At 39.5% G+C, this 25,018-nt stretch overlaps 1 protein-coding gene across 1 annotated transcript in view; it reads left to right on the top strand.

The window, feature by feature from the left end:
• Nucleotides 1-1,473: 1,473 nt before the first annotated feature.
• The window catches only part of TNKS2 (tankyrase 2), a 68,277-nt gene continuing 44,732 nt past the window's right edge, over nucleotides 1,474-25,018 (top strand). The window contains exons 1-6 of the mRNA XM_030334119.1: nucleotides 1,474-1,687; nucleotides 16,913-17,137; nucleotides 19,614-19,709; nucleotides 22,932-22,968; nucleotides 23,135-23,210; nucleotides 23,787-23,881. Coding sequence (XP_030189979.1) covers nucleotides 1,489-1,687; nucleotides 16,913-17,137; nucleotides 19,614-19,709; nucleotides 22,932-22,968; nucleotides 23,135-23,210; nucleotides 23,787-23,881 — 728 coding nt within the window. The 5' untranslated portion in view covers nucleotides 1,474-1,488. The remainder of the gene's footprint in view (nucleotides 1,688-16,912; nucleotides 17,138-19,613; nucleotides 19,710-22,931; nucleotides 22,969-23,134; nucleotides 23,211-23,786; nucleotides 23,882-25,018) is intronic.

Raw genomic sequence — 25,018 nt, 5'->3', positions numbered from 1 at the left:
TACATATGTATAAAAAGGTTCCTTCCTAAAAGTGCATATTCTCTGTCTTCTTGCACAGTAGTGAATCAACCCAGTAGAAACTGAATTTCCTGAAAAACAGGTTAAGAAGTTAAAGACCACAGGGGGGAAAATGCCTGTCAGCATGCCAAAGGTCAACATGTATCATTTCATGCAAGCATATCTTAACTTTCAAAAGTTCCCAGAGGCCAGGGCAGGGAGTAGGGAATGATAAATAGCTAGATCACCACCATTTTTTTCCTCTTAGTTTTGAAAGAGAGAGGGAGAGAGAATCCCAAGCAGGCTCTGTGCTATCAGAAAGAGCAAAGACCCGCCCCCCCAGGCAGGGCTCCATCCCACGACCCTGGGATCATGACCCAAACTTAGAGGCTCAACCGACTAAGCCACCCAGGCGCCTGGCTAGATCACTACCTCAACCATGACAATTATCTCTGTGGTTTTCTTGCTTCTGTAGTCTACATATACATCGCAAATCATTAAACTTTGTCAGCCATCCGTACACCCAGTGTATCCACACCTCATTCAAATCAGTACAATATTGACATATGTATGGGCCCGTTAGTTCTGAGCTAATAACGATAGCAAGAGTGATTAATCAGAGCCATCACTCCCAATAATTTAGAATAGGAACAAACTTTCATCGCTCTCCTAATTTCCTTTAAATGAACTTGGGGCAGCTCATCCAAACTTCCCATGAAGTGGAAAGCAACTCATTCGTTTTCGAGAAGTGACTTACAAGAAGCAACAAAACAGCAGTTGTAGGGGAAGGGAAGAGACAGTAAACAGAAAAGAAATCCCCCGCCCCCACCCCACCCCCAGGAGAGAGGGATTGTGGAAACTGAAAAGTGGAGACTAAGAATTCTAAAAAGAATATGCAAGATCGGGAAAACCTTTCAAGCGCTCTTTTCAGTGTACAACAATAAGGAAATTCAGCTCAGGAAAACCATGCCTTTAAAAAAAAAAAAAAAGGCAAGAAACAGAACCATTCGACTTCAGCGAAACCCACTGCAAAGATGGCGGTGGGACGAAGCCCCTTCTCCTCTCGCCGCCAAAGGTCCTCGCCTCGCATTTCCCACAAACCCCTCCGCGCCGCCCGGCTCGCAGAAACCTGCCGGGCCGGTCTCGGACCACTGCGCAAGCGCGGCACCACGTCACGTGCCCTCCCAGGGCTCAGCGGAGCTGGCAGGAGGGGCCTTGCCAGCTTCCGCCGCCGCGTCGCTTCGGGGCTCGAACGGCGGGTTCGTGCTGCCTCTGCCGCCGCCGCGGGGCACCCGGGGGTCGCGGGGCCAAGCGAGGGGCGCGCGGCAGCGCGGCCATGGGACTGCGCCGACCCCGGTGACAGTAGGGAGCCCAGCGGCCCGGGCCCTGAGCGCGTCTCCTCCGGGGGGCCTCGCCCTCTTGCTCGCAGGGCCGGGGCTCCTGCTGCCGTTGCTGGCGCTGCTGCTGGCGGCGGCGGCGGCGGCCAGGATCATGTCGGGCCGCCGCTGCGCCGGCGGGGGCGCGGCCTGCGCGGGCGCGGCGGCCGAGGCTGTGGAGCCGGCTGCCCGCGAGCTGTTCGAGGCGTGCCGCAACGGGGACGTGGAGCGAGTCAAGAGGCTAGTGACCCCCGAGAAGGTGAACAGCCGCGACACGGCGGGCAGGAAATCCACGCCGCTCCACTTCGCCGCAGGTAACCGGGACCAATGCCTCCTCGCCTCGCCCCACCTGCGCACCCGGGCTCTCAGGCCTGAAAGCAGACACGGTGGTCGTCTGCTTTTCCTCGTAGGACTCCGGTGCTGGTCGTCTCGCTCTCGCCGATTGGGGACCGAGGCGAGGACTTGGGGCTAGGGGGCGAGCGTGTCCCACTCCCTGGAATTTTTTTTTTTTTTTTTTTGCTTTGTTTTGTATCAACAATACCTGTACCAACTTCCGGTCTTGCTACTCTCAAAGGCTTCCAGACACAAGAAAGAGTAGGGGACCTAGTAGACTTTGTGATTTGAAAGGCCAGTGATCTTCCAAAATCTGTCGTTCTTGCAAGTTCCACTACAGCTCTTACCAATCATTTGGGTAAAGGTCTTCTTAAAGGCCTTTGTAAAATGTGAGGATGTAATTCAGGAGGAGTAGCTTAATTAGCCATTGACACGTTAGTGTTAATGGGTTTATCAGGGTCGTCAATCATTAGCAAGTTTCTGGAGAGGCTAGAACTGGAAATAGTCAAGTTTGGGAAGCCTGAGATCTGACTTGGGCTGGGTGCGGGTGGCTAGTGGCTGCTACATTAACACTCACAAGTTGGGGTGGACAGTGGGAGGATGAGGGGAAAGATGGTACAGGTACTTGAGCTTGCATCTAGAACTGAAGTTGGGACTAACCTCGCCTCATTCTGAGTTTAGATTGTTTGAATTACTTTTTCTTGATTATTTACTAGGTTGGCTTTAAAAGTGTACTAGGTTTAATTGAAGAATTTAAAAGAACTAGAAATGAGACACTCAGTTTATTTCCATAAAGCATTTAAACTTTTCGCTTCGAGGAAAGATTATATATCCTCAAGTGAGCCATGCATGATTGAAAATGGGAGTGGGTTCTCATACCTAGGATAATCTTTTTTTTTTTATTTTGTATTACATGGTTGTTTAAAACAATTTTGAAAAAAGCAGAAGGATGAGTTTTAAAGCATTCTCTTCTTTTAGAGTAGGCATGATGAGCGAGAAAGAGTGTAAGAAAAATTTCCTTGTTCACAGATAATTGCTTTTACTTGATTTGTTTGCTTTAACTTGCCCTGTTTTAAAATCTAAATACTACTAGGAGGTAATGCTTTCTATATCAGGTACAACTTTGTTGGGTTCCTATTGGGGAGCCTTTTTAAGAGGAAGGTATGGTGGGAGAACTAGAAACAGCCTGTGGGCAGCAGAAAGGAAAGGGGGAAAGCCACTGAAGTCAGATCTCACCTGTTTGCCATTTTGCCTAAAATTTTAGTCTTTTCTCAGCTAATTTGGGTTGTCTCATTTGGCCATGTAGTCAACATTTAAGCAACTGATTTGGCAAACTCATAACCAACTGATAAGTAATCCAAAGGGTAGTGTTACTTAGATTCTGTTCACTTGATCTGTGGGATAAAAATAACCAAGCAAGATCTTAGTTGCTACCTTTCAAGAATCTGGTGTATTAATGAGTTCATGTCTGAAAATAGTAGTATTTAGAGATTATGGGATTAGCTTTTCTTATTGACCTTGTTTCTCCCCCACAATCCCACCCTCGGTTCTGTCCCAACATTTCGAAGTACTTTTTTGCATAGATTTCATGTGACTCAGACTGAAGTAAAAAAAACTTGTTTTAGGAACCAATCTATCTCACTGTTTACCCAAATTATCTGGTACAGGTCACATGACTAAGAATTTAAGGTACAAAGGGAGAATAATAAAATAAAAATTGTGAATGGTGTACATTAAATCAGAGCATTAAAAGCCCTGCATTTAAACCCAGGCATATGAGAAACTTATTTAAAAATTAGTTTTGTAAATTCAATCTGAGTTATTAATGAGAAAATATGTTTTTTGTTTTTAAGTTTATATTTATTTTGAGAGAGAGAGAGAAAGAGCGTAAACAGGGTAGGGACAGAGAGAATCTCAAGCAGGCTTCGTGCTAGATCCCATCAACCGTGAGACTGTGACCTGTGCCGAACATTAAGAGTTGGACACTTAACTGACTGAGCTGCCCAGACACCCCAGAACCTGTTTTAATTTTTAAATAAATGCATTTAGCTGCATTTACTCTTACATATGGAAAATACGTTTAATAATCTCTTGTAGATAGCTGTCAGTCATGTTGATATGCATGTAAACATGCCGTTGGAAGCTCATTGTAGGTGTGGGGACTATGTAACTGCCTGACCAAGTAGTTTCTTGTGTTTGTACATTATAGAGTAAGGTACAAAGGGGAAAAATGTTTTGTTTTGTTTTCAGTAGGCTTCGTGCCCAGCACAGAGCCCAATGAGGGGCTTGAACTCACAACCCTGAGATCAGGACCTGAGCTGAGATCATGAGCTGGAATTATGTGTAGCTTAATCAACTGAACTATCCAGGAGCCCAGAAAAAAAAAAAAAAAAAAAAAAAAAAAAAAAAAAAATATATATATATATATATATATATATATATATACTTTTAAGCCAATTAAAGGGGGAAGGGGACATGTTTTTGTCTTTCTGTTTTGATGTCCAGGGAATAGGAATGAGAGATCTCTGCAGACCAAGGAAATGAATCATGATAGAAGAACAGTTTAGAAAAATTTGGTATGGCTCAGTCGGTTAAGGGTCTAAAATATTTAGCTATAAAGAATAAATTGCTGGGGCGCCTGGGTGGCGCAGTCGGTTAAGCGTCCGACTTCAGCCAGGTCACGATCTTGCGGTCCGTGAGTTCGAGCCCCACGTCGGGCTCTGGGCTGATGGCTCAGAGCCTGGAGCCTGTTTCCGATTCTGTGTCTCCCTCTCTCTCTGCCCCTCCCCCGTTCATGCTCTGTCTCTCTCTGTCCCAAAAATAAATAAACGTTGAAAAAAAAAAAATTTAAAAAAAAAAAAAAAAAAAAAAAGAATAAATTGCTAACCCCAAAGGAGTTAAGTTCTTCTGTTAATGGAAAATAACATAAATAGGAACTTTTTTCCTATTAGGTGCTTTTTATTATTAAACTAGATTGCATTTCCTCTAGATAAATACTCTTTAAGAAGCCATTTCTTATGAGAAAAATTGTTTCCTCTTCAGTCCCCCACCACACACAAAGGATATGAATGATTTTTTTGTAATGCATCACAAAACTTGTAGCAGCAAGTTGATGGTAGGGAGACTGCAGCTCTAATTTTGCTAAAAGCAATAACACCTGAAATTCCTGACAGTGTAATCCCCTAGAAAACAGCAGTTTTCAGTAAAGGATATTGGTTCTCTGAATTTCTGAAAGATGAAGAAGAGGGACAGAAACTTTAGGAAAAAGTCATGTTGTTGTCTGTCACAGCCAAAGAAGTACATAGCGTGCTGTAGAATCTTAGGATGGGGTTGGGGGTGGGGATAGAATTCCATGACTTCAGTCTTTGGGGTGTGCGGAGAGGTATCATTCAGTAGAGAAATATGTAAAATCATTTATTAGGTTTAAAGAATTCAGGTATAGAAATGGTGGGAAGAGATGAGGTACATAGTTGTATGTTGTTGGAGAATGACAAGTTGAAAAGAGCTTGCATTGTGGAGTTCTAGCTAAACAAGGTATCACTTGTTCTGCAGTTGTGTGCTACTCAGCCATCTACATTGGACTAGCCAGACTCAATTTCAGTTCTTATATTCAGTGGAGTGAATTGCAAAGGGTTGTTTTATTTTTTTGGTTCAGTTTGGTTTATTCAGAGGAGGGTAGTGGAATTAGAGCATCTGGAAATTATTATAAAAGCAACAGATACGAAAACTAGAGTTACTTTAGGGATGAAAGAAGACTAAGGTTAGACAGTGTTAGACTGTCTTCACATATGTAGAAGACAAGTAGAAGAGTGAAATGGATATTGGATATGACTTAAGTGGCTTGGGCAATCAAAACCAGGGCCAGTAGGTGAAAGGTTACAAGGAGTCAGACTGACTTTAACAATCTGTTTAACTGTGGAATTGGCTGCAAGTGTCCAAACAGTGGTTGGATTGGCATCTTTCAGAAATGTGGAAAGGATTCCTGCATAAAGGTGGGCAACTGGACCAACAGGTCAGAATCTGGATTGGTATAAGAAAGTGGAATGTTTACCCCCAATTGAAGGTTTTAACAGCTCAGCTACCAAAGATATAATAGCTTTTGTGATTGCCATTCATATCCTTTCCCAAAACGGTGCTGTTGAAGACCTCCAAAAACATTTCAATAGCATTTCCTATTCTTGGCTGTAGGCCAATGCCATAATTATGGGAGATACACAAGATATACCCATATTCCTTACCTAGGACTAGAATTTTTTTAAGTTTTTTATTTTTGAGAGACAGAGAGAGACTGAGTGTGAGCAGGGGAGGGGCAGAGAGAGAGGGAGACACAGAATCTGAAGCAGGCTCCAGGCTCTGAGCTGTCAGCGCAGGGCCTAATGTGGGGCTCGAACTCATGAACTGTGAGATCATGACCTGAGCTAAAGTCGGATGCTCAACCGACTGAGCCACCCAGGCGCCTCTAGGACTAGAATTATAGATTGTTTCCAGCATTGGTTTTTGCTGTGGGAGATGATTAAATCCTATATCAGTAAAAAACCCAAATCTGAAATAAAGACCAGTCTATATAAGAATTCAGGGAACCCCTGGGTGGCTCAGTTGGTTGTGTGCAACTCTTGATTTTGGCTCAAGTCACGATCTTACAGTTCATGCAATCAAGCCCCACATCAAGTTCCTTGATGGCAGCGTGGAGCCTGTTTGGGATTCTCTCTCTTAAAATGAATAAATAAGCATTTTTAAAAAAGAATTTAGAATCTTTGGGGCGCCTGGTTAGCTCAGTCGGTTAAACATCCAACTTTGATTTTTGGCTCAGGTCATGATCCCAGAGTTGTGGAATCAAGTCCAGCTTAAGATATTCTCTCTCTCTCTCTTTCTTTCTCTCTCTCTCCCCACAAAATAAAACAAACAAACAAAAAAAAACACCTTAGAATCCTTTCTTGACTTACCAGATCTCCCAGTATATTCTGAAGACTTGAGATGTACTTCTTTCTTCAGATCTTGCTAGACTTAGAGATTGACTTCAGTAACAATAGTTTGGAGTACTTGTTTCAGTACTTCCCCATTCAGATTATCAGGATTTGATCAACCCAAAGGCTATGGCATTCTTTTCCAAGTTTCTCCTAGTCTGACCAGAGAGGTAGTATATCTGTCCTAAGTTGAGCTAGGCAAAGCCTTTTTCCCTGTATTCTTCATTCTAAAATATATGTGGAAAATACGTTTCCGGATGTTAGTAAAGTTAATAGTAAATGAGAGGTTTAAAATGATATTCCTCAGAAAAATTTGGTAAGAGTCCTGGCTATATAAGTCAAAGCTGAAGGCCGCTTGATTATACATTCCCAACTCTCAGACCACAAGAGCCTTCTCAGTTTCATGGCCTTGTTGACATTTTCTGTTTCTGAGCTTTTCCTTCTGGCAAAGTCCTACAAGAGACCAGCCTACCTTTAGACTAGCAGGACACAGGGACAGCATTATCATTTTGTATTGGACTGGTTATATCAATGGCCCATCCCACCTTCGGACTGTAAAAGGAAGGAGAGGTGGTGGCTTTTGGTGAATATTCCTAAGCATCCAAATTGATTTCTATTGTGACTTCCACAATACTGTGGAAAACCATTCCAAAAACTTTGGAAGCCATTCACTGAAAGCATATTTTAGTATGGGAGCAAAATAAGATACTGTTAACAATACAGTAGTATTGAGAATACTGCTCTGACAGTAGAGTTGGCAATAGTTACGAGACTGATAGCACCTAGATAGTGGTGAAATTTGACAAGAAAGAAACTGAGTAGATTTCTTAATAGCCACAAATCATCAACTCCATACTCTCTGTGAGGGTCATTTGCTTACTGTTCCAACAAAGTATTAAACATTGCACTAAACAGATGTTTATTAAGTCCTGTTTTATGCTAGATACTGGCTTTGGCCAGTGAACAGAAATGAACAGGATACAATACCTACCATTAAGTGACACAGTTTATTGATCAGTAAATTCACTTTACAAATAAGTCTGCTTTGTTTCACTGTCAGTGCTTTTTAGTGAATTCAAGCTCAAGTATGATTTCATCAGTATTTTCTTTCTTTCTTTCTTTCTTTCTTTCTTTCTTTCTTTCTTTCTTTCTTTCTTTCTTTCTTTTTTTTATGTTTATTTGTTTTGAGAGGGAGGGGGTAGGGAGAGAATCCCAATCCAGCACAGAGCCTGACACAAGGTTGGAACTCATGAACCGTGAGATCATGACCTGAGCCAAAATCAAGAATTGGACGCTTAACCAATTCAGCCACCCAGGCGCCCCTGATTTCATCAGTGTTCTCAAATGTAGAGCAGTGTTTGAAGATGAGTGCTGTCCCATAATTATAAAATAGACTGCATTGTATCCAGTGTATCCTGAGCAGCCATGACTGCCAATGAAATCCTTGGGATTTAGAGATTGGCACTAACTCTAAGGATATACTTTCTCAGGTTTTACCTGGCCAGTGAGAGCATTATCAGAATATATCCTATATATCCTGAAATGCTTTTTTTTTTTTTTTTTTTTTTTTAAGAACTGAGTACTTAAAAGAAGACTTTGAACTGTTCTTGAGACCATATGAATGAAGATTTCATCAAGGATTAGCCCTCAGAGTTCGGGAAGCATCTTAAATCTAAAGATTTTGCCAAACTCCCAACAATAAAATACTTAGAATTTGAAATAGCTACCTACTGACCCCCCTCTAATTCCCCCCCCATGCCAAGGAACTGGCTTCAGGCATTCAAAAGCTGAGAGTCCTCATCTACTCTTTTAGGATAGCAACATGATCTCTACCCACATAGTATAGTCATTACAATGTGACTTGTAAAAAGTGCCTATATATGCTGTCAGCCTCCTGACAGGTTTTAGTCATCCTAATGGCTAGAGAATCATGTTAATACAAAGTTACTGAACAGTCATCTGTGTCTTGGACTGTTGGTAACTGTGTAGGTATAATAACTTGACCCATTCCACCCCTGTTTCTTCCCCAGCTAAAACTTCAGTTTTAGTATTTAGTCATACATGTCAGTATTGAGTCTCTTTAACTGGTTTTAAGCAACCTTCTTCAATTCCCAAATGATATTTTAACAGAAGGCTACTACTTGACCCGTCTTCAGTTAGATCACCAGTCCTTTGGGACAGATACCTTCATAATTGACACAATATCTTGTAATAAGTACATGTTCAACTAAAGCTGTTTCTTTTTTGAGAAGTTAGCCTGTGAATTACCATTTTGATTACTTCAGATGTGCTGATTACCATTGAAGAAATAGTGATCCTCCTTCCAAAAGTGCTTGGGCACATCAGGTAGCTTTCCCTAAGAAGAGATACTTTGACTAATTTTTCTTTGTTCTGATTCCTTTTCTCTTACTCTCCAGTTTAAGAATTCTTTTATAAAAGCATTTCCTCCAGGTGGGTGCTGAATGGCTGGGAAAGCAGAACTATTAATTGGGGCAACTGTGGATGGCTTACTTGGAGAGGACAGTAAGATCGACAACGCTCAGGCAGAGATAAGGAAGACTAAAGTCAGAACATAGTGGCAGGATATTTGGCCTTTTCCTCCTTAAAATTTTCCCTCTTGGGTTCTGCAGTGCCATCTATTCTTAATTTTACTTCTTAGGCTCCTTTTTTCATAGTAATTCAGCAAATATCAACAAATTGCTGTGTGCCACACAGTGTGAAGGACACTGGGAAAGTAATAATAAACTAAAAGACATGGCTCCTGCCTTTTATGGAACTTAAAAGTCCAGAAGATGAGTAAATGGTAAATCCAGATTTTAGTAAGTGCCAGAGGTTATTGCCATGAACAACCAAGAAAAAAAAAAAATCTCCATTTCTCCGCAGGTTGCGTTCTACTAGAGAAAAGGGGGAGACCAAATAAAGAATGTTAAGATAGAAAGTAACACTGGTGGGTAGAATGGACTGCTTTAGATAGGATGGTCAGGGATGGCCTCCTTAACGTGGTGATATTTGAACAGAATAGACACTAGGAGGAATGAATAGTGAGTGACGGCTACCGTGCGTAGTGAGAAATGCAGAGAACAAGGGAGGAGCAGTCCAAGCAGAAGGGCAGCATGTACCAAGTCCCTGAAGTAATGTTGGCACACTTGAAACGAAAGAAAGCTGGATCATAGCTCAGAAAGCATAGAGTGGTGTGAAATGTACTTAAGAGAAGTAGGTAAGAGCCAGTTTTCATGCAACAGGCCTTGCAGGACACAGCACAGTGATTAAATTTTATTCTGTGAGCATCAGTGGGAAGCCAGTGAGCTTTTTTTTTTTTTCCCCAATTACTCAAACTTTTATTACATTTCAGGAACAGAAGTAATCAAGACTTTAAATGTAGTACATTTAGCCAGTGAACTATTTTAAAGTATCATATCACTGATGATATAATGATAATGTAATGTTGGTACATATTTAAATAATTTAAGTAAATTTAAGTAACTTGCTAATGATGATTTTATTTTGTTTTTTAAGTTTATTTTTGGGAGAGAGAGAGAGCACAAGTGGGGAAGGGGCACAGAGCGAGAGGGAGAAAGGCAGAACCTGAACCGGGCTCCAGGCTCTAGGCTCTAGGCTCTGAGCTGTCAGCCCAGAGCCCGGTGCAGGGCTCGAAACCACAAACCATGAGATCATGACCTGAGCTGAAGTCAACGAACTGAACCACCCAGGTGCTCTGATGATGATTGTCTTCAAAAGGTCCCTTGGGACAGAAGTAGAGTGAGGGGCCCAATTAGGAGACTGTTGTAATAATACAGGCTGGAGACAATAGTGATTGGGTCGGGGCAGAGTGATTGGAAATGAAGAGAAGTTCTGGAACATGTTAAGTTTGAGATGCCTTTGAAATATCCAGGTAGAGATATGTCCAGTAAATTGTCTGTAATTCAAGTGAAAAGGCTAGCTATACTGGAGATTTAAATTTGGAGGTTATGTATGTAGTTGGTACTTAATGCTGTAGGAGTAGATGAGATCACCTAGGAAGGGAAAAGAGGATAGAGAACTGAATCTTGAGGAATGCTGACATTTAGAAATTGGGTGGAGGAAGCAAGAAGGCCTCAGCTAGATAGGACTGTCCAAGACTTGAACTCCTCTTCTGCCAGAGACATGTTTTGTCTGTAGCCTTCCTCATCTGAGTTGATGCCAGCTCCACCCCTCTGTTTCTCAGTTCAAAAACCTTAACATCATCCACGACTCCTCTCTCTCACCTTTTTACCCCTACCCTCACCCCACATCCAATCCATGAAGAAACTATACTGCTTCTGCCTTCAGAGTACCCAGAATATGCCCTAATTACTCTCACAATTGCCACCAGATTCTTAGAGTGGTCCTCAAGCCTGTCTTTCTGGCCCTCATTAATTCTGACCTCATCTCCTACTTTGCTACTGCTTTCTCACTCAGCTCCAGTCACTCTGGCCTTACTGTTGGCTGTTCTTTCAAGTCTTTGATCAAATGTTACCATCACAGCAATACCTATGGTTATAGCAGCGCTTTTGATAACAGCCCAATTATGAAAAGAGCCTAAAAGTCCATCAACTGACGAATGGATAAAGAAGATGTGGTGTGTGAAATATTACTCAGCGATCAAAAAGAATGAAATCTTGCCATTTGTAACAATGTGGGTGAAACTAGAGTGTATTATGCTAAGCAAAATAAGTCAGAGACAAATAAATGATTTCACTCATGTGGAATTTAAGAAGTAAAACAGAAGAACATAGGGAAAGGAAAGCAAAACAAGATAAAAACAGGGAGACAAACCATAGAACAAACTGAGAGTCGGTGGAGGGGTGTTGGGTGGAGGGATGGGCTAAATGGGTGATGGGCATTAAGGAGGGCATTTGTTGGCACCTGGATCACTCATTTGGTTAAGTGTCTGACTTTGGCTCAGGTTATGATCTCACTGTTTGTGAATTTGAGCCCCGTGTCCAGCTGTATGCTGATAGGTTGGAGCCTGCTTCAGATTCTGTGTCTCCCTCTCTCTCTCTGCCCCCTCCCCTGTGTGCTCATGCGCGCGCTCTCTCTCGCTCTCTCTCTCTTTCAAAAATAAACATTAAAAACTTTTTTAAGTAAAAGGAGGGCACTTGTTGGAATGAGCACTAGGTGTTCTATGTAAGTGATGCATCACTAAATTTTATTCCTGAAATCATCATTGCCACTATATGTTAACTAACTTGGATTTTAATTACAACAGCAAAGGGGCGCCTGGGTGGCTCAGTTGGTTAAGGGTCTGACTTCAGTTCAGGTTATGATCTCACAGTTCACGAGTTCAAACCCTGCATTCAGCTCTGTGCTGACAGCTCGATGCAAGCTTAGAGTCTGCTTCAGATGCTCTGTCCCCCTCTGTGTGCCCCTCCCCCGCTTGCTTACTCATGCGCGCGCACTCACTCTCTCTCTCTCAAAATAAATGTTAAGAAAAAATTTTTAAAGAAATAAATCAAGAACAACACTACCTATGATGACCTTCTTGTTCAACTTTACAACCCATCTCCTTACACATACCCTGATCACTTCTTATTCTGCTCTTTTTGTAATTACCTTCTAACATAATTATTTTTTGCATTTATTGCTCATCTCTCCCACCTCCACAGAATAGAAGTTCCTCACAGGCAGGGATTTGGTCTCTCATTCACTAGCATGTCCCAGGCACCAAAAAAAGTGTCTCTCATATAGTAGATATTCCCTAATCATTTGTTGAATGAATGGATGAGACAGGAGGAAAACCAGTAGTGTGTGATGAAATGGAAGTTTTGGAGACACTATTTCAGGAAGGAAGGGAGTAGTCAGTTGCCAAATGTTGTTGAGAGGTCTAGTCAAATGAAAACAGACATATATCCCTTGGATTTGGTAACATGGAGATTTTAAGTAACCTTGATGAAAGCAGTTGTAAAGAAGCAGCAGAAGCCAGATTGGATTTGGAAGAGGAGTGAATAAGAGAAAGAATTGGTGGCAGCCTCTAGAGATTTGATTATGAAGTGGAGCAGAAAAATGGACATTTGAATTTAGGGAGAATATTTTGTATAAAATGGAAGATACAGAACATGTTTACATACTGTCAGGAATGATCTAGGAGAGAGGGAGGTATTGTTGGGAGTGGGGAGAGAACAAAGACTTTGAGAAGGGACTAAAGTACAAGATGAAAAGGGATTGATCTTTGATAGAAAGTACACTTCAACACAACAAAACTAGCTTCAGATGCAATTTTGACAGTCACAGCTCCAGCTTATACCAGTTTCCTGAGTTCAAGATCTGCGGAGCTTTCTACTTGGCATTCGTTCCACAGGCACCTCAAACTAAGCATTTCCAAATCCAAATGATCTTATCCCATGAAACCTGTTTGTTTCTCAAAGATCTGACGGTCACCCCTTCCTTCTCCTCTTTCCCCAGAGTAAAGAAGTTACCAGGTGCTTTCTTGTCTCTTTAGTTACTCCTGTGTACAGTAGAAAAAATTGGAACCAATTGATCCCTGAGAAAGGACCTACAGGTCTCCAGCTGTTGATGGTTTGACTTATGATTGTACTATTTTACAATGGTGCAAAAGCGGTATGTGTTCAGTAGAATCCATACTTCGAATTTTGAATTTTGATCTCGTGCTGGGCTGGCACCGTGCAATACATGTTGGTGATGCTGGGCAGAGGCATTGAGCTGCAGCTCCCAGTCAGCCTGTGATCCTGTAATGACAAGGGTAAACAACCGATGCACTTAAAACCATTCTGTTACTCACTTTCAGTATAGTGTTCAGTAAATTATATGAGATACCCAACACTTTATTATAAAATAGGCTTTCTGTTAGATTTTGCCCAACTTTAAGCTAATACATAAGTATTCTAAGCATGTTTAAGGTGGGCTAGGCTAAGTTGTGATTGATGTTCAGTGGGTTAGGTGTATTTAGTGCATTTTGGACATACAGTATTTTCAACTAAATGGGTTTATCAGGATATAACCCCATTATAAGTTGAGGAAGATTTGTAGTTAAATTATGGTACTTCCAACAGATAAATTAGGTAATGATAGGAGTTGATTTCTGGGATATCATTAGAGTTTTTAAAGGAGGATGCGAAACTCTTTTTGCTGTTTTTAAATACTAGTAGGTATTTGCTTGTCCTTCAGTAACCACTTTTATGTTGTAGCAGTATTTTTATGCTGTTTCTAAGAGGAGGCTTAGTAATATAGGAATAATTTCCTTTGGGTCTTTGTGAGGGCTTTTCAAGGAGGATTCAACCTGAATTGTATTATTAAATTGAATTCGGTTAATTTGCAACTCTGTGAGTGCCAGTTATGTACCAGGTGTTGGGTATTTTTGCAGTGATCATGAATTTTATAAGATTTCATTAGGAATTGTAAGCTCACAGAGATACATACACCCTTCTCTCCTCCCTGTTCATTGCGGCATTATTTACAATAGTCAAGACCTAAAGCAACCTAAGTGTCAATTGATGGATGAAGGAAATGTGGTATATGTATATTTAATGGAATATTATTCACCCATAAGAATGAAATCTTGCCATTTGTAACATGGATTGTCCTTGAGGGCATTATGCTAAGTAAAAGAAATACTGTGTGATCTCACTTATGTATGAAAGCTTACCCCTCCCCCCAAAAAAACCCTCCTAGAACAGATTGGTAGTTGTCAGAAGTGGGAGGTGAAGGGGTGGGTGAATCAGTGAAGGTGGTCCAAAGATAAAAGCTTCCAGTTACATAATAAGTCCTGGGGATGTAATGTACAGTATGCTGACTATTTTAATCACTGTATATTTGAAAGTTGCTAAGAGAGTAGATCTTAAAAGTTCTCATCACAAGAAAAGGAAATTTGTAATTTATGTGTGCTGATGGATGCTAACTAGACTTAATGTGCTGTTCATTTGACAGTATATAAAAATGCTGGATTACTATGTTGTACACTTGAAACTAGTACATTATTTGTGAGTTGTGTCTCAATTTTTTTTTTTAAAGGCAAAAGATTCCACTAAAACCTGCCTGAAAACAGTTATAAAAACAGTATTCCATAAGACAAAGTCCAGATGCCACCTTAGCATGACATAAAAGATTTTTCCTCATCTGGTTATCTGCCTAATTGGCATTCTCTGTCTTATCGTGAATGATTTGCTTTTTTATGCTTCCGTGTCTGTGTACATTTTGTCTCTTCTGCTTGGACTGCAGTGTTCTACCCTTGCTCAGATCCTTCCCACCCACCTCTCCTCTCCTCATTTTCTTCATGATCCCTTGATTTTTCTGTAAGTCTTCAATTCAGATTTCACTGGAATCTCCTTGGGTAGTCCTTCCTATTCTCTGCTTTTCCCCCAATTTAGGTATTCCTTTCTTTGGACTTTAGTAACATTTTTGGTATACCTCTGTTATGGCAGTTGTATTGAAATGATGGCCTTTTTTTGTTTTTCCACATCTTAAATTGTGAGCTCTTTGAGAATAGGGAGAATCAGAGATAGGAAGATACTTATCTTTGTGACATGGAGCCTAGCAATATTAAAACAAAGAATCCAGTTAATCTTTCCAACCATCTAATTCTTACGTCAGCTGCAACTAGGCCAGCCCCAGGCATACACCTTAAAAAGATTCTGCTGCTTTTTTTTTTTTAAGTTTATTTATTTTGAAAGAGAGTGCAAGCAGGGGAGAGGCAGAGAAATAAGGAGAATCTCAAGCAGAATCCACACTGTCACCTCAGCCCATACAGGGCTTGAACTCCTCAAACCCTGAAACCATGACCTGAGCTGAAATCAGGAGTTGGACACTTAACCAACTGAGACACCCAGGCACCCCACTACTGCTGCTTTCTCATTCAGCTCCCACTCTGGTTTTAGAAAAACTGTATTCAGGATTGGTGGTTTTGAGAATATTCGGGTAAGGGTCATCTGGGTGGCTCAGTCAGTTGAGCATCTTACTTCAGCTCAGGTCATGATCTCGTGGTTCATTAGTTCAAGCCCTGTGTTGGGCTTATTGCTGTCAGCCTTTCAGCGTTGAGCCTGCTTTGGATCCTCTGTCCCCCTCTCTCTGCCCCTCTCCTACTTGCACTTCCCCAAAAATAATTTCAAAAAATTTTTTTAGCAAAAAAGAATATTGGGGTAAAACTTTAGATGAGTGAGAAGGGGCTTCTGTCTCTCCTAGCACTCAGGTATAACCTCCCCATCTGCTTTAACATATGCCTGAAATTCTTCCCATTTCATTTTGTTTTAGCTGTAAAAAAGGTTTTAAGTGTTGTTATGTGAGAATGGTAAGAGATTGAAATTCATTAGTACTGATTCTGTAAACCAGTATAAATGAGTTGTCAGACTTTTTTCTTTTGTTTGATATGGGGCCAGTCACAGCAGAACTGTGGAACATGGTTTTCTGAAGGAGGTCTCCTACCTAGAAAGAGGTTGCTTGTGTTGTGCACGTGACAACGTAGGGGCTCCTTTGAAGACACCTGATGTCACACTGTTGCCCAAGATCGCTTCTATTTTCATTGCATAGACTAACTGTAAGCAGATATTTTTTGTGTTGCTATCTCATAGTCCCTAATTTAGTGGAATCATTTTTTGAGATAGATGTGGAAAGAGATTCTAGCAAGAGTTATATACTTTGAATATCTGAAAATGTATGCACACTAAATATGCAGAACTCCATATTTGCAATTAGAAATGCCATTAGAGAGTGGGAAACATTTGAACTCTGGGCTTTCAGTCACTTCATAACCTTTCTCTGAAGTTAGTAGTACACTTGACCCTTGAACAACGTGGGGGTTGGGGTGTTGATCTCTGTGCAGTCAGAAATCCACATATAACTTTTAACTCCCCAAAAACTTAACTACTAATAGCCTACTGTTGCCCACAGCAACCTTACTGATAACATAAACAGTCAAGTAATAATATTTCATATGTCATCTGTATTATATACTGTATTCTTAGAGTAATAACAAAGAGAAAATAAAATTTATAGTACTGTAAAAAAATCTGCTTATAAGTGGACCCATGCAATTCAAACCAATGTTGTTCAAGAGTCAGCTATACTACCTAAAGCATTGGAGAGTCCCTCTGCTTTCTTATTAAGATTAGTAAGTGATATATTTCAGACCCTCTTTTCATCAATTATTTTTTTAATTGTTGTATCTTTTGTTATTCTTCATCCAAAGACATTTTAGCGTGGCTAGTATTTATTGACACTAATTGATGTATTCTCTTTGGCAAACTTAAATGTGGATAATTTGTTTTCTTTTAGGTTTTGGGCGTAAAGATGTGGTTGAATATTTGCTTCAGAATGGTGCAAATGTCCAAGCACGTGATGATGGAGGGCTTATTCCTCTTCATAATGCATGTTCTTTTGGTCATGCTGAAGTAGTCGGTCTCCTTTTGCGACATGGTGCAGACCCAAATGCTCGTGATAATTGGAATTATACTCCCCTCCATGAAGCTGCAATTAAAGGAAAGATTGATGTTTGCATTGGTAAGTCTGTTTACTTTCCAGAATATTCTTGAAGTAACTATTCTGAATCTAAGTTAAATTCATTTGTTAATATGATCAAATTCTGCCAGACTTTATTTAAATACTAGAGAATACTTTGTGATTTAATCTAACCATTATTTGCTGAGTGTCTGTTTTTGTATGTTATTGAGCTTAAGTTCCTTAAAGAAGAGAGCACAAAATTCCCATTCTGTAGAAATTTAGATAAGACACATGAAGAAGCAAGTAAAGTCATGATAGAAGTGAACAGAGAGTGTTAGAGGATACTGAGTACCATGACTGGGTTGGAGTCAAGTTTCTCCTTCCTGGAGTCTTTCCAGGAAGTTGTGGGAGAAAGATTGAAAAGGTAGGTAGACTTCTTTGTAAAAAGCTTTGAATTGCAGATTAAGGAGCTTGATACTGTTATGTAGGTAGTGTGAAATCATTGAAGACTTTGGAGGAGACAGTCTGGTAAGAGTAGTATATTTTTGAAAGAACGATCTGGTACAGTGCTGAGTTGAATGGATGGCATCAGAGAGACTAGCTTGGAAGCTGTAAAATAATCCCGATGAGAAATGAGGGCATCAAGGAGGGTTGTAGAATAGAAATGGCAGGATAAGTAAAGAAGCATTTGAAGGACATATGATCAGTTAACAAATGATACAGGATTGGCCTGATAGGTTGGTTGGTCACTGACAGAAAATTATAATTGAAAAGATTATTTGAGAGTTTTCATTAACCTGGTATTGACTTTTCTGAGCCTAACAGTCAAGGGTTTCAGACTCTGCTTACCTTAGCTCTATTTCCTGATTCAAAACAAGGACAGCTGAAATCCTTGAGACAGCTAGAAAACCAGTTCGGTGCACTAGGAAAAGTTCAAGTGCTCTATGCTGGATTTAAAAGTTGCTCTCTTGGGGCACCTGGGTGTCTCAGTCGGTTAAGCATCCGACTCCGCCTCAGGTCATGATCTCACTGTTTGTGAGTTCCAGCCCCACATTGGGCTGGCTCTGTGTGCAGGCAGCTCCGAGCCTGCAGCTTACTTTGGATTCTGTCTCCTGCTGTCTCTGCCCCTCCCCCGCTTGCGCTATCTCAAAAATAAATAAACATTAAAAAAAAAAAGTCACTCTCTCCTCACCCCAAAACCCCATATCGCTATTTATAACTATTTATACCAGTCCCAGCCTAGCTCAAGTTAGGTCATTTATAATCAAGATACAAAACACTTTACCTAGTAGCCTCTGCCCTGTTCTGCTTTCCTGTGTGTTATCTGAAATTGCTGCTGCCCTCTGCTCACAGCCCTTTTCTAGTTCCTGAGTCATAGACCTATAAATCATCAGCTTTAATAATGTAGCATTTTCCAAATACGGTTATAGATCTGCACTGTCCAGTATGGTAACTGAGCACGTGTGATGCAGCTAGTCTGAATGGAGATATACTTTTAACATACCATATTTCAAAAGCCATGAAAGAAAGGAATGCAAAAATCTCAATTTTATATTGATCACAATGTAAATATAAATGTTGAAATGATGGTATTTTGGGTATATTGGATTAAATAAAATATTGAAAATAACTTATCCTGTTTTTAATGTGGCTACTAGTAAATTTTAAATTGCACATGTGCTCACGTTTTATTTCTGTTGGACAGCACTATTACAGGTAGTGGTAGAGTGGAATGAATATAATAACCCTGTCAAAGAACAGGAGGTAGGCTTCCTGCTCTGCATGTATTTGCCTGTCTTTCACCAGCACTTAAAGAGTATGCTAGAATTTTTTTTTAAAATTTTCTTCCATGTTTATGTATGTATTTATTTCAAGAGACAGCACAGAGCCCAATGCAGGGCTGGATCTCACGAAATCAAGCATCAGCTGAACCAACTGAGCCACCCAGGCACCCCTAGAATATCTTTATATAACAAGTAACAGTAGAGAATATAGCTCAAATCTGTTCTTTTCATGTGCTCTAGGATGTAACATAGCAGTTTTGATTTGGGGTTTGTTAACCCTACAGAGTATTTTTCTTTTCTTTTTCAAAGAATTTACCTGTGTGGTTTTTTTTTTTTCCTCCTTTTTTAATTCCACAGATCCCTGTTCCCGGGCTTTCATAGCTTTGGAACTTCTATTTTTGTTATGGTAGGACATTCTTTGTAACATAGGCAGTGTTCCTTTGGAATGAGAAAACAAGCTTTTAAGTAAACTAGTCTTTTATTTCTTTATATACTCTGATCTGTCTTCAGTCACAGAGCAAAGGAAACCTGACATTAATCTTAGGGGACATTTATTTAAGGTGTCTTATACATTAAATAATGCAATATTTTCTATATTCTTATCTTTAAAATATAACATTTACCATACTGTCAGGTTATGAAAGGTCTTTAAATAACTCTAAGACTTCTGGACCAGAGTTTTTGAGAAAATGATTTACTAAAAGAATATTGTCATGGTTACCATTTTGAAAGGTAGTGTTTCTGTGTTGCAGTGCTCTTACAGCACGGAGCTGAGCCAACCATCCGAAATACAGATGGAAGGACAGCGTTGGATTTAGCAGACCCGTCTGCCAAAGCAGTGCTGACTGGTAAGCCGATGTCCTCTCTTTGGGTATTCCAGGAAGAATATAAAGAATTGAGCTCGCTAGGTAGACAGTCTGCTTCCTGCGGTTAATGATGTCAACTAGATTTTGAAAATGCTGTCAGTTCAGTTGTTAACTCTTTTCTACATCTGGACAGTTGATATTTGATTTTTGTGTAAGAAAAGTAAAGCTTTTCTTTTTTCTTTTTAAATTGGTCTTTAAATATGTGATTTCTGCCTTATTTTGGGTCAGGGGTGTTAGATAGTTGTGTGTTACTATCACGTATTCAGGATTTTTAAATGTCCCTGATTTTTCCAAGCAAAAATAAACAATTGGAACAACATCAAAATAAAAAGCTTCTGCATAGAGAAGGAAACAATCAAACTAAAAGGCACCCTAGGGAACAGGAGCAGATATTTGCAAATGACATATCTGATAAAGGGTTAGTATCCAAAATATATGAAGAACTCACAAAATCCAACACCCAAAAAAACAAATAATCCAATTAAAACATGAGCAGAAGACACGAACAGACATTTCTTCAAAGAAGACGTACCTGATGACCAACAGACACGTGAAATGATGCTCAGCATTACTGATTGTCAGGGAAATGCAAATCAAAACTACAATGAGGTACCACCTCACACCCTTACAGAATGGCTGAAATCAACAACACAAGAAGCAGCAGGTATTGGTGAGGATGTAGAGAAGAAGGAACCCTCGTGCACCGTTTGTGGGAATGCAAACTGGTGTTGCCACTGTGGAAAACAGTATGGAGATTTAACTCAAAAAGTTAAAAATAGAACTACCCTACAATGCAGTAATCACACTACTGGTTATTTACCCAAAGAATACAAAAACACTAATTCAAAGGGATAGGTGCACCTCGATGTTTATAGCAGCATTATTTACAATAGGCAAGATACAGAAGCAGGCCAAATGTCCATCAATAGATAAACAGATAAAGAAAATGTGGTGTGCGCGCGCGCACACACACGTATAACATACATACATAGATACATAAACACACACAATGCAATATTACTGAGCCATAAAACAGAATGAAATCTTGCTATTGACAACAACATAGATGGAGCTAGAGAGTATAATGCTAAGCAGAATAAGTCAGAGAAAAACAAATATCATATGATTTGACTCATATGAGGAACTTAAACAAAAGGGGGGGGGGGCAAAGGGGACAAAAAGAGCAAGAAACCAAGAAACAGACGCTTAACTATACAGAACAAGCTGATGGTTACCAGAGGGAAGGTTGGTGAGGGGACAGGTTAAATAGGTGATGAGGATTAAGGAGTGCACTTGTTGTGAGGAGTATCAAGTAATTAAAAGCTTCAACAACAACAACAAAAAAAAGAGTAGCTTAAAATAAGTGAAATCTCAGAAATTTTTATTAGCCAGTGAATAAGGAAACATCTCATTTTGAAATCAGAGGATTTCTATTTCCAAGCTAAAGCTGCCTAAAAATGCTACTTTTCCAGGCATTGCAGTTGTTCTGCTAAAATTTTTTTGTGATATATATGGTTTTACAAGGTTCTGTATAGGCTGTCAGTTTATAAGAAGTTAAAAAAATAAATGTCCTGATTTTTCAAGATAACATGTTTACCCTTTTAATATACTATTTTTTAAGGTTTTTTTTTTTTAATGTTTATTTAGAGAGAGAAAGACAGAGAGACAGGTGGAGCACAAGTGGGGGAGGGGCAGAGAGAGAGAGAGAGAGAGAGAGAGAGAGAGAGAGAGAGACGTAGAATCCAAGCAGGCTCCAGGCTCTGAGCCTGACATGAGGCTCAAACCCACAAACCATGAGATCATGACCTGAGCCAATGTTGGACACTTAACCAACTAGGCACCTAGGCACCCCTAATATACTATTTTTTTTAATGTATTTTAATCTTTTTCTTTTTCTCTCTTTTTTTATGAAACCCTTTCAAAAAGCTCTAAGAGCTCTAACCATTCCCTTTTCTAGACAGAGGATTCTGGCCATACCAATTTCATTACCATGAAGAGTGTCAATTATTGTTCTCGCATAACATATTCATGTCTTTGGAACCTCTTAGGATGTGTAAGGCTTAGTCTCTAGGTTTACTTAGACTGTCAAGCCTTTTCAAGTGGTAGTATCCACTTCAAATGTTTCTCCTTCATCAGACTGTTTCCTTTTAAGCAGCTCTCTGCCGTATTATTTTCTGGATTCTTCTTCACTGTGTGATCACCATTAGAATCATGTCCAGTCCAATAGTCAAGAGCCTGAGGGCTTGTGCTATGAGCTCTTGTGCTTGGAATTTGTGATATTTCTTCTGGTACTACTGAGAAAATTTAGACTAGTCCCTCAAAGGGGTTCTAGAAAAGTGAACTGCTGTAACTATAAATCCAGTGTTTACTTCCCCCTTCCCTATTCCATGCTATTCCCTGCTTTTTTCTTTTTAAACACCTTGGGGCTGAAAGAAGCCTTGCACTAGTAATCAATATATAATTTGCACTGTGGGCAGCAGTTTGGATTTTATTTCAGCAAATCAGTAAGCACTATCCATTAGGTTAATTTAAGTTATATTCATTTTAAAATTTTGTTTGTATTCGTTTGTAAATATGAAAGCTATAGGCATAAAGAGTTTATATTTGATCCAATTTTTATTTGCATATATTTAAGTAGCATTATAATAAATAAAATTTTAGTGTTGAAAAATCTTCTGGATCCATAAAAATGTTAACAATATGTTCAGTTGATAATGCCGTAGATTATCTTTTGTTATCTCTATAATGTTGGTATATTGAATTTTGTTTTGTTTTACCTTTGAGTGAAGTTGTGGGTGCATTTTGTCTGTTGAACAAATAACATAATTGGTTTTAGGAAATTTGGAAAATTCTTTCCTTTACAAAAAAAAAAAGGAAAAGCTCACCAATAACCTACCACCTAGAACAAACTTTTGAAAGTTTGGTTTATTTTCTTCTTGGCTTTCCTTTTTTGGTGAGTATTGTTTTCATAAAGCTTCATTATGTAATATTGGATTTTTTTTTTTTACTTTTATAAAAATTATTCCATGTTCTTTATATAATTATTTTTAAACTGTACAATATTCTGTTAATTAACCATTTTCCATTTTTTGGAAATTTTGTTTATCTACTTTAAATATAGTTCATGAGGATCTTTATGCATAAAACTGTTACTACTTTTGTGACTCAATTTTCTTTAATCTCCTTTTTTCCCCTAATTCACAGGTGAATATAAGAAAGATGAACTTTTGGAAAGTGCCAGGTATGTACTGGTGTAATAAATACGTACCATGAATAACTTCATCATTAATTTTTTTTTAACAACAAGCAAACTTTAAAAGAGAATGTTTTTTTAATAGTCACATATATGCCTCCATATAGGCTCTGATAAAGAATACAAATTACTAATACATTTTTTTGTGTGCTAGGAGTGGCAATGAAGAAAAAATGATGGCTCTTCTTACACCATTAAATGTCAACTGCCATGCAAGTGATGGCAGAAAGGTACTTCGTTTTGCAACTAAACTTGTGTTCATCCTCCGGGTAACATGAAAATGCATTTGTGTCACTAAAAATTAAAACATTTGATGAAGGGGCACCTGGGGGGCTCAGTCAGTTAAGCTTTCGACTCTTGATTGTGGCCCAGCTCATGATCTCATGGTTTGTGAGATCAAACCCTGCATCAGGCTCTGTTCTGACAGTGCAGAGCTTGCTTGGGATTCTCTCTCCCTCTCTATCTGCACCCCCCACCCTGCGCTCTCTCTTTCTCTCTCTCGCTTTCAAAAGAAATAAACCTAAAAAAAAGAAAATGTTTGATGCAAATGCTAATATTTCTTTTAAGTAATAGTTTGGATTCTTAAATTTAGTAATACTTTATTGATAATAAATATATAGTTGTTTGCTTCTTATTTAATAATGAACTTACAAACTTTTATGCCTTCAGTACATATGTTGGATTCTATAAAACCAAATTAATACCTTTATCAAGTTTTTTTCTGGATTTTTGGTATTTGGATTTTTACCTTTTCACACATTTCTGTAGCTATTATTTTAATTTCATTAATTTGATTAATATTTCAGTCAACTCCATTGCATTTGGCAGCAGGATACAACAGAGTAAAAATTGTACAGCTGTTACTGCAACATGGAGCTGATGTCCATGCTAAAGATAAAGGGTAAGTAAGCATTTGAAACAGATGAGGATTTCTCAGATGTTTCTGTCCTTGTAATAATCTCTGTAATCTTATAAAAATCTTACTGTTTGCTAAACAGCATAAACATTATTGAGTTTTTACAATATGCAGATTGCTCTCAGGAATCTGAGAATTATAAAATCGTAAAGCTCCCACTCATAGGGCTTACACTGCATTTAGGGAGAATGGAAAGATAGCTAACAATATAAGATCTCTACCGAGTGTGAGGTATAATAGAGATAGTACTTTAGGAGTTCCCAGGAGGGAACTCTCAGTGATGGCTGTAGTGGCTGGAAAATCCTTCAGGAGGAGGTGATACTTGACCTGGACTCAGTTCAAGAGAGCAGAGAGCTTAGGAAACATCTTTGTGCAAGAGAATCTGTGTGAGAGGAGGTCCTGAAGCATATATTACAACATCTTTAAGAAACAATGACTAAACCAGTATGGCTGAAGCAGATGATTTATGCAGGAGGGAGAAATGAAGTTTAGGGTTGGAGAAGTAGGTAAGAAGCAAGTTTTAGAAGACTTGGTATTCTAGCCTAAAGAATTCAAGCTGTGAGCTGTGAGCCATTGAAGGATCTTAAGTAAGGGGAGAATTTTTTCTAAAAGAGGGGTTTTAGGGAACACACTCTGGCAGGAATGTGTAGAGTAGTTTGGAGACAAAGAGCCAGAAGGAAAAGAGCAGTTAGAGTAATCATTGTAGGGGTTCAAGCACGATGAGAATCTATAATAATGTTGCAGAGGAATGGAAATGAAGACATAGGTGCAGGAGATATATTACAAGGTAAGTATGGCCAAGATTTGTTGACTGAATATGATGAATGAGAAAGGAATAAAAAGATAACTACATTTCAAATTCTGAAGCTGAATGACTGAGACCCAGTGATACACATGCTAAAATCCAGGAGGGAAATCTTGGAAGAAAACATTGAGTTCCCTTTTTTTTTTTTTTTATGTTTATTTATTTTTGAGAGAGAGACAGTGAGCATGCACGAACGGGCGATGGAGGGGGGTGCAGAGAGACAGGTAGAGAATCCCAAGCAGGCTCCATGTAGTCAGGGCAGAGGCCAATGCGGGGCTCGAACTCAAGAACCGTGAGATCATGACCTGAGCCAAAAT

This window comes from Lynx canadensis, chromosome D2, assembly GCF_007474595.2.
Source record: "Lynx canadensis isolate LIC74 chromosome D2, mLynCan4.pri.v2, whole genome shotgun sequence".
In the NCBI taxonomy this organism is placed as follows: Eukaryota; Metazoa; Chordata; class Mammalia; order Carnivora; family Felidae; genus Lynx; species Lynx canadensis.
This window is presented reverse-complemented; position numbering and strand designations above follow the sequence as displayed.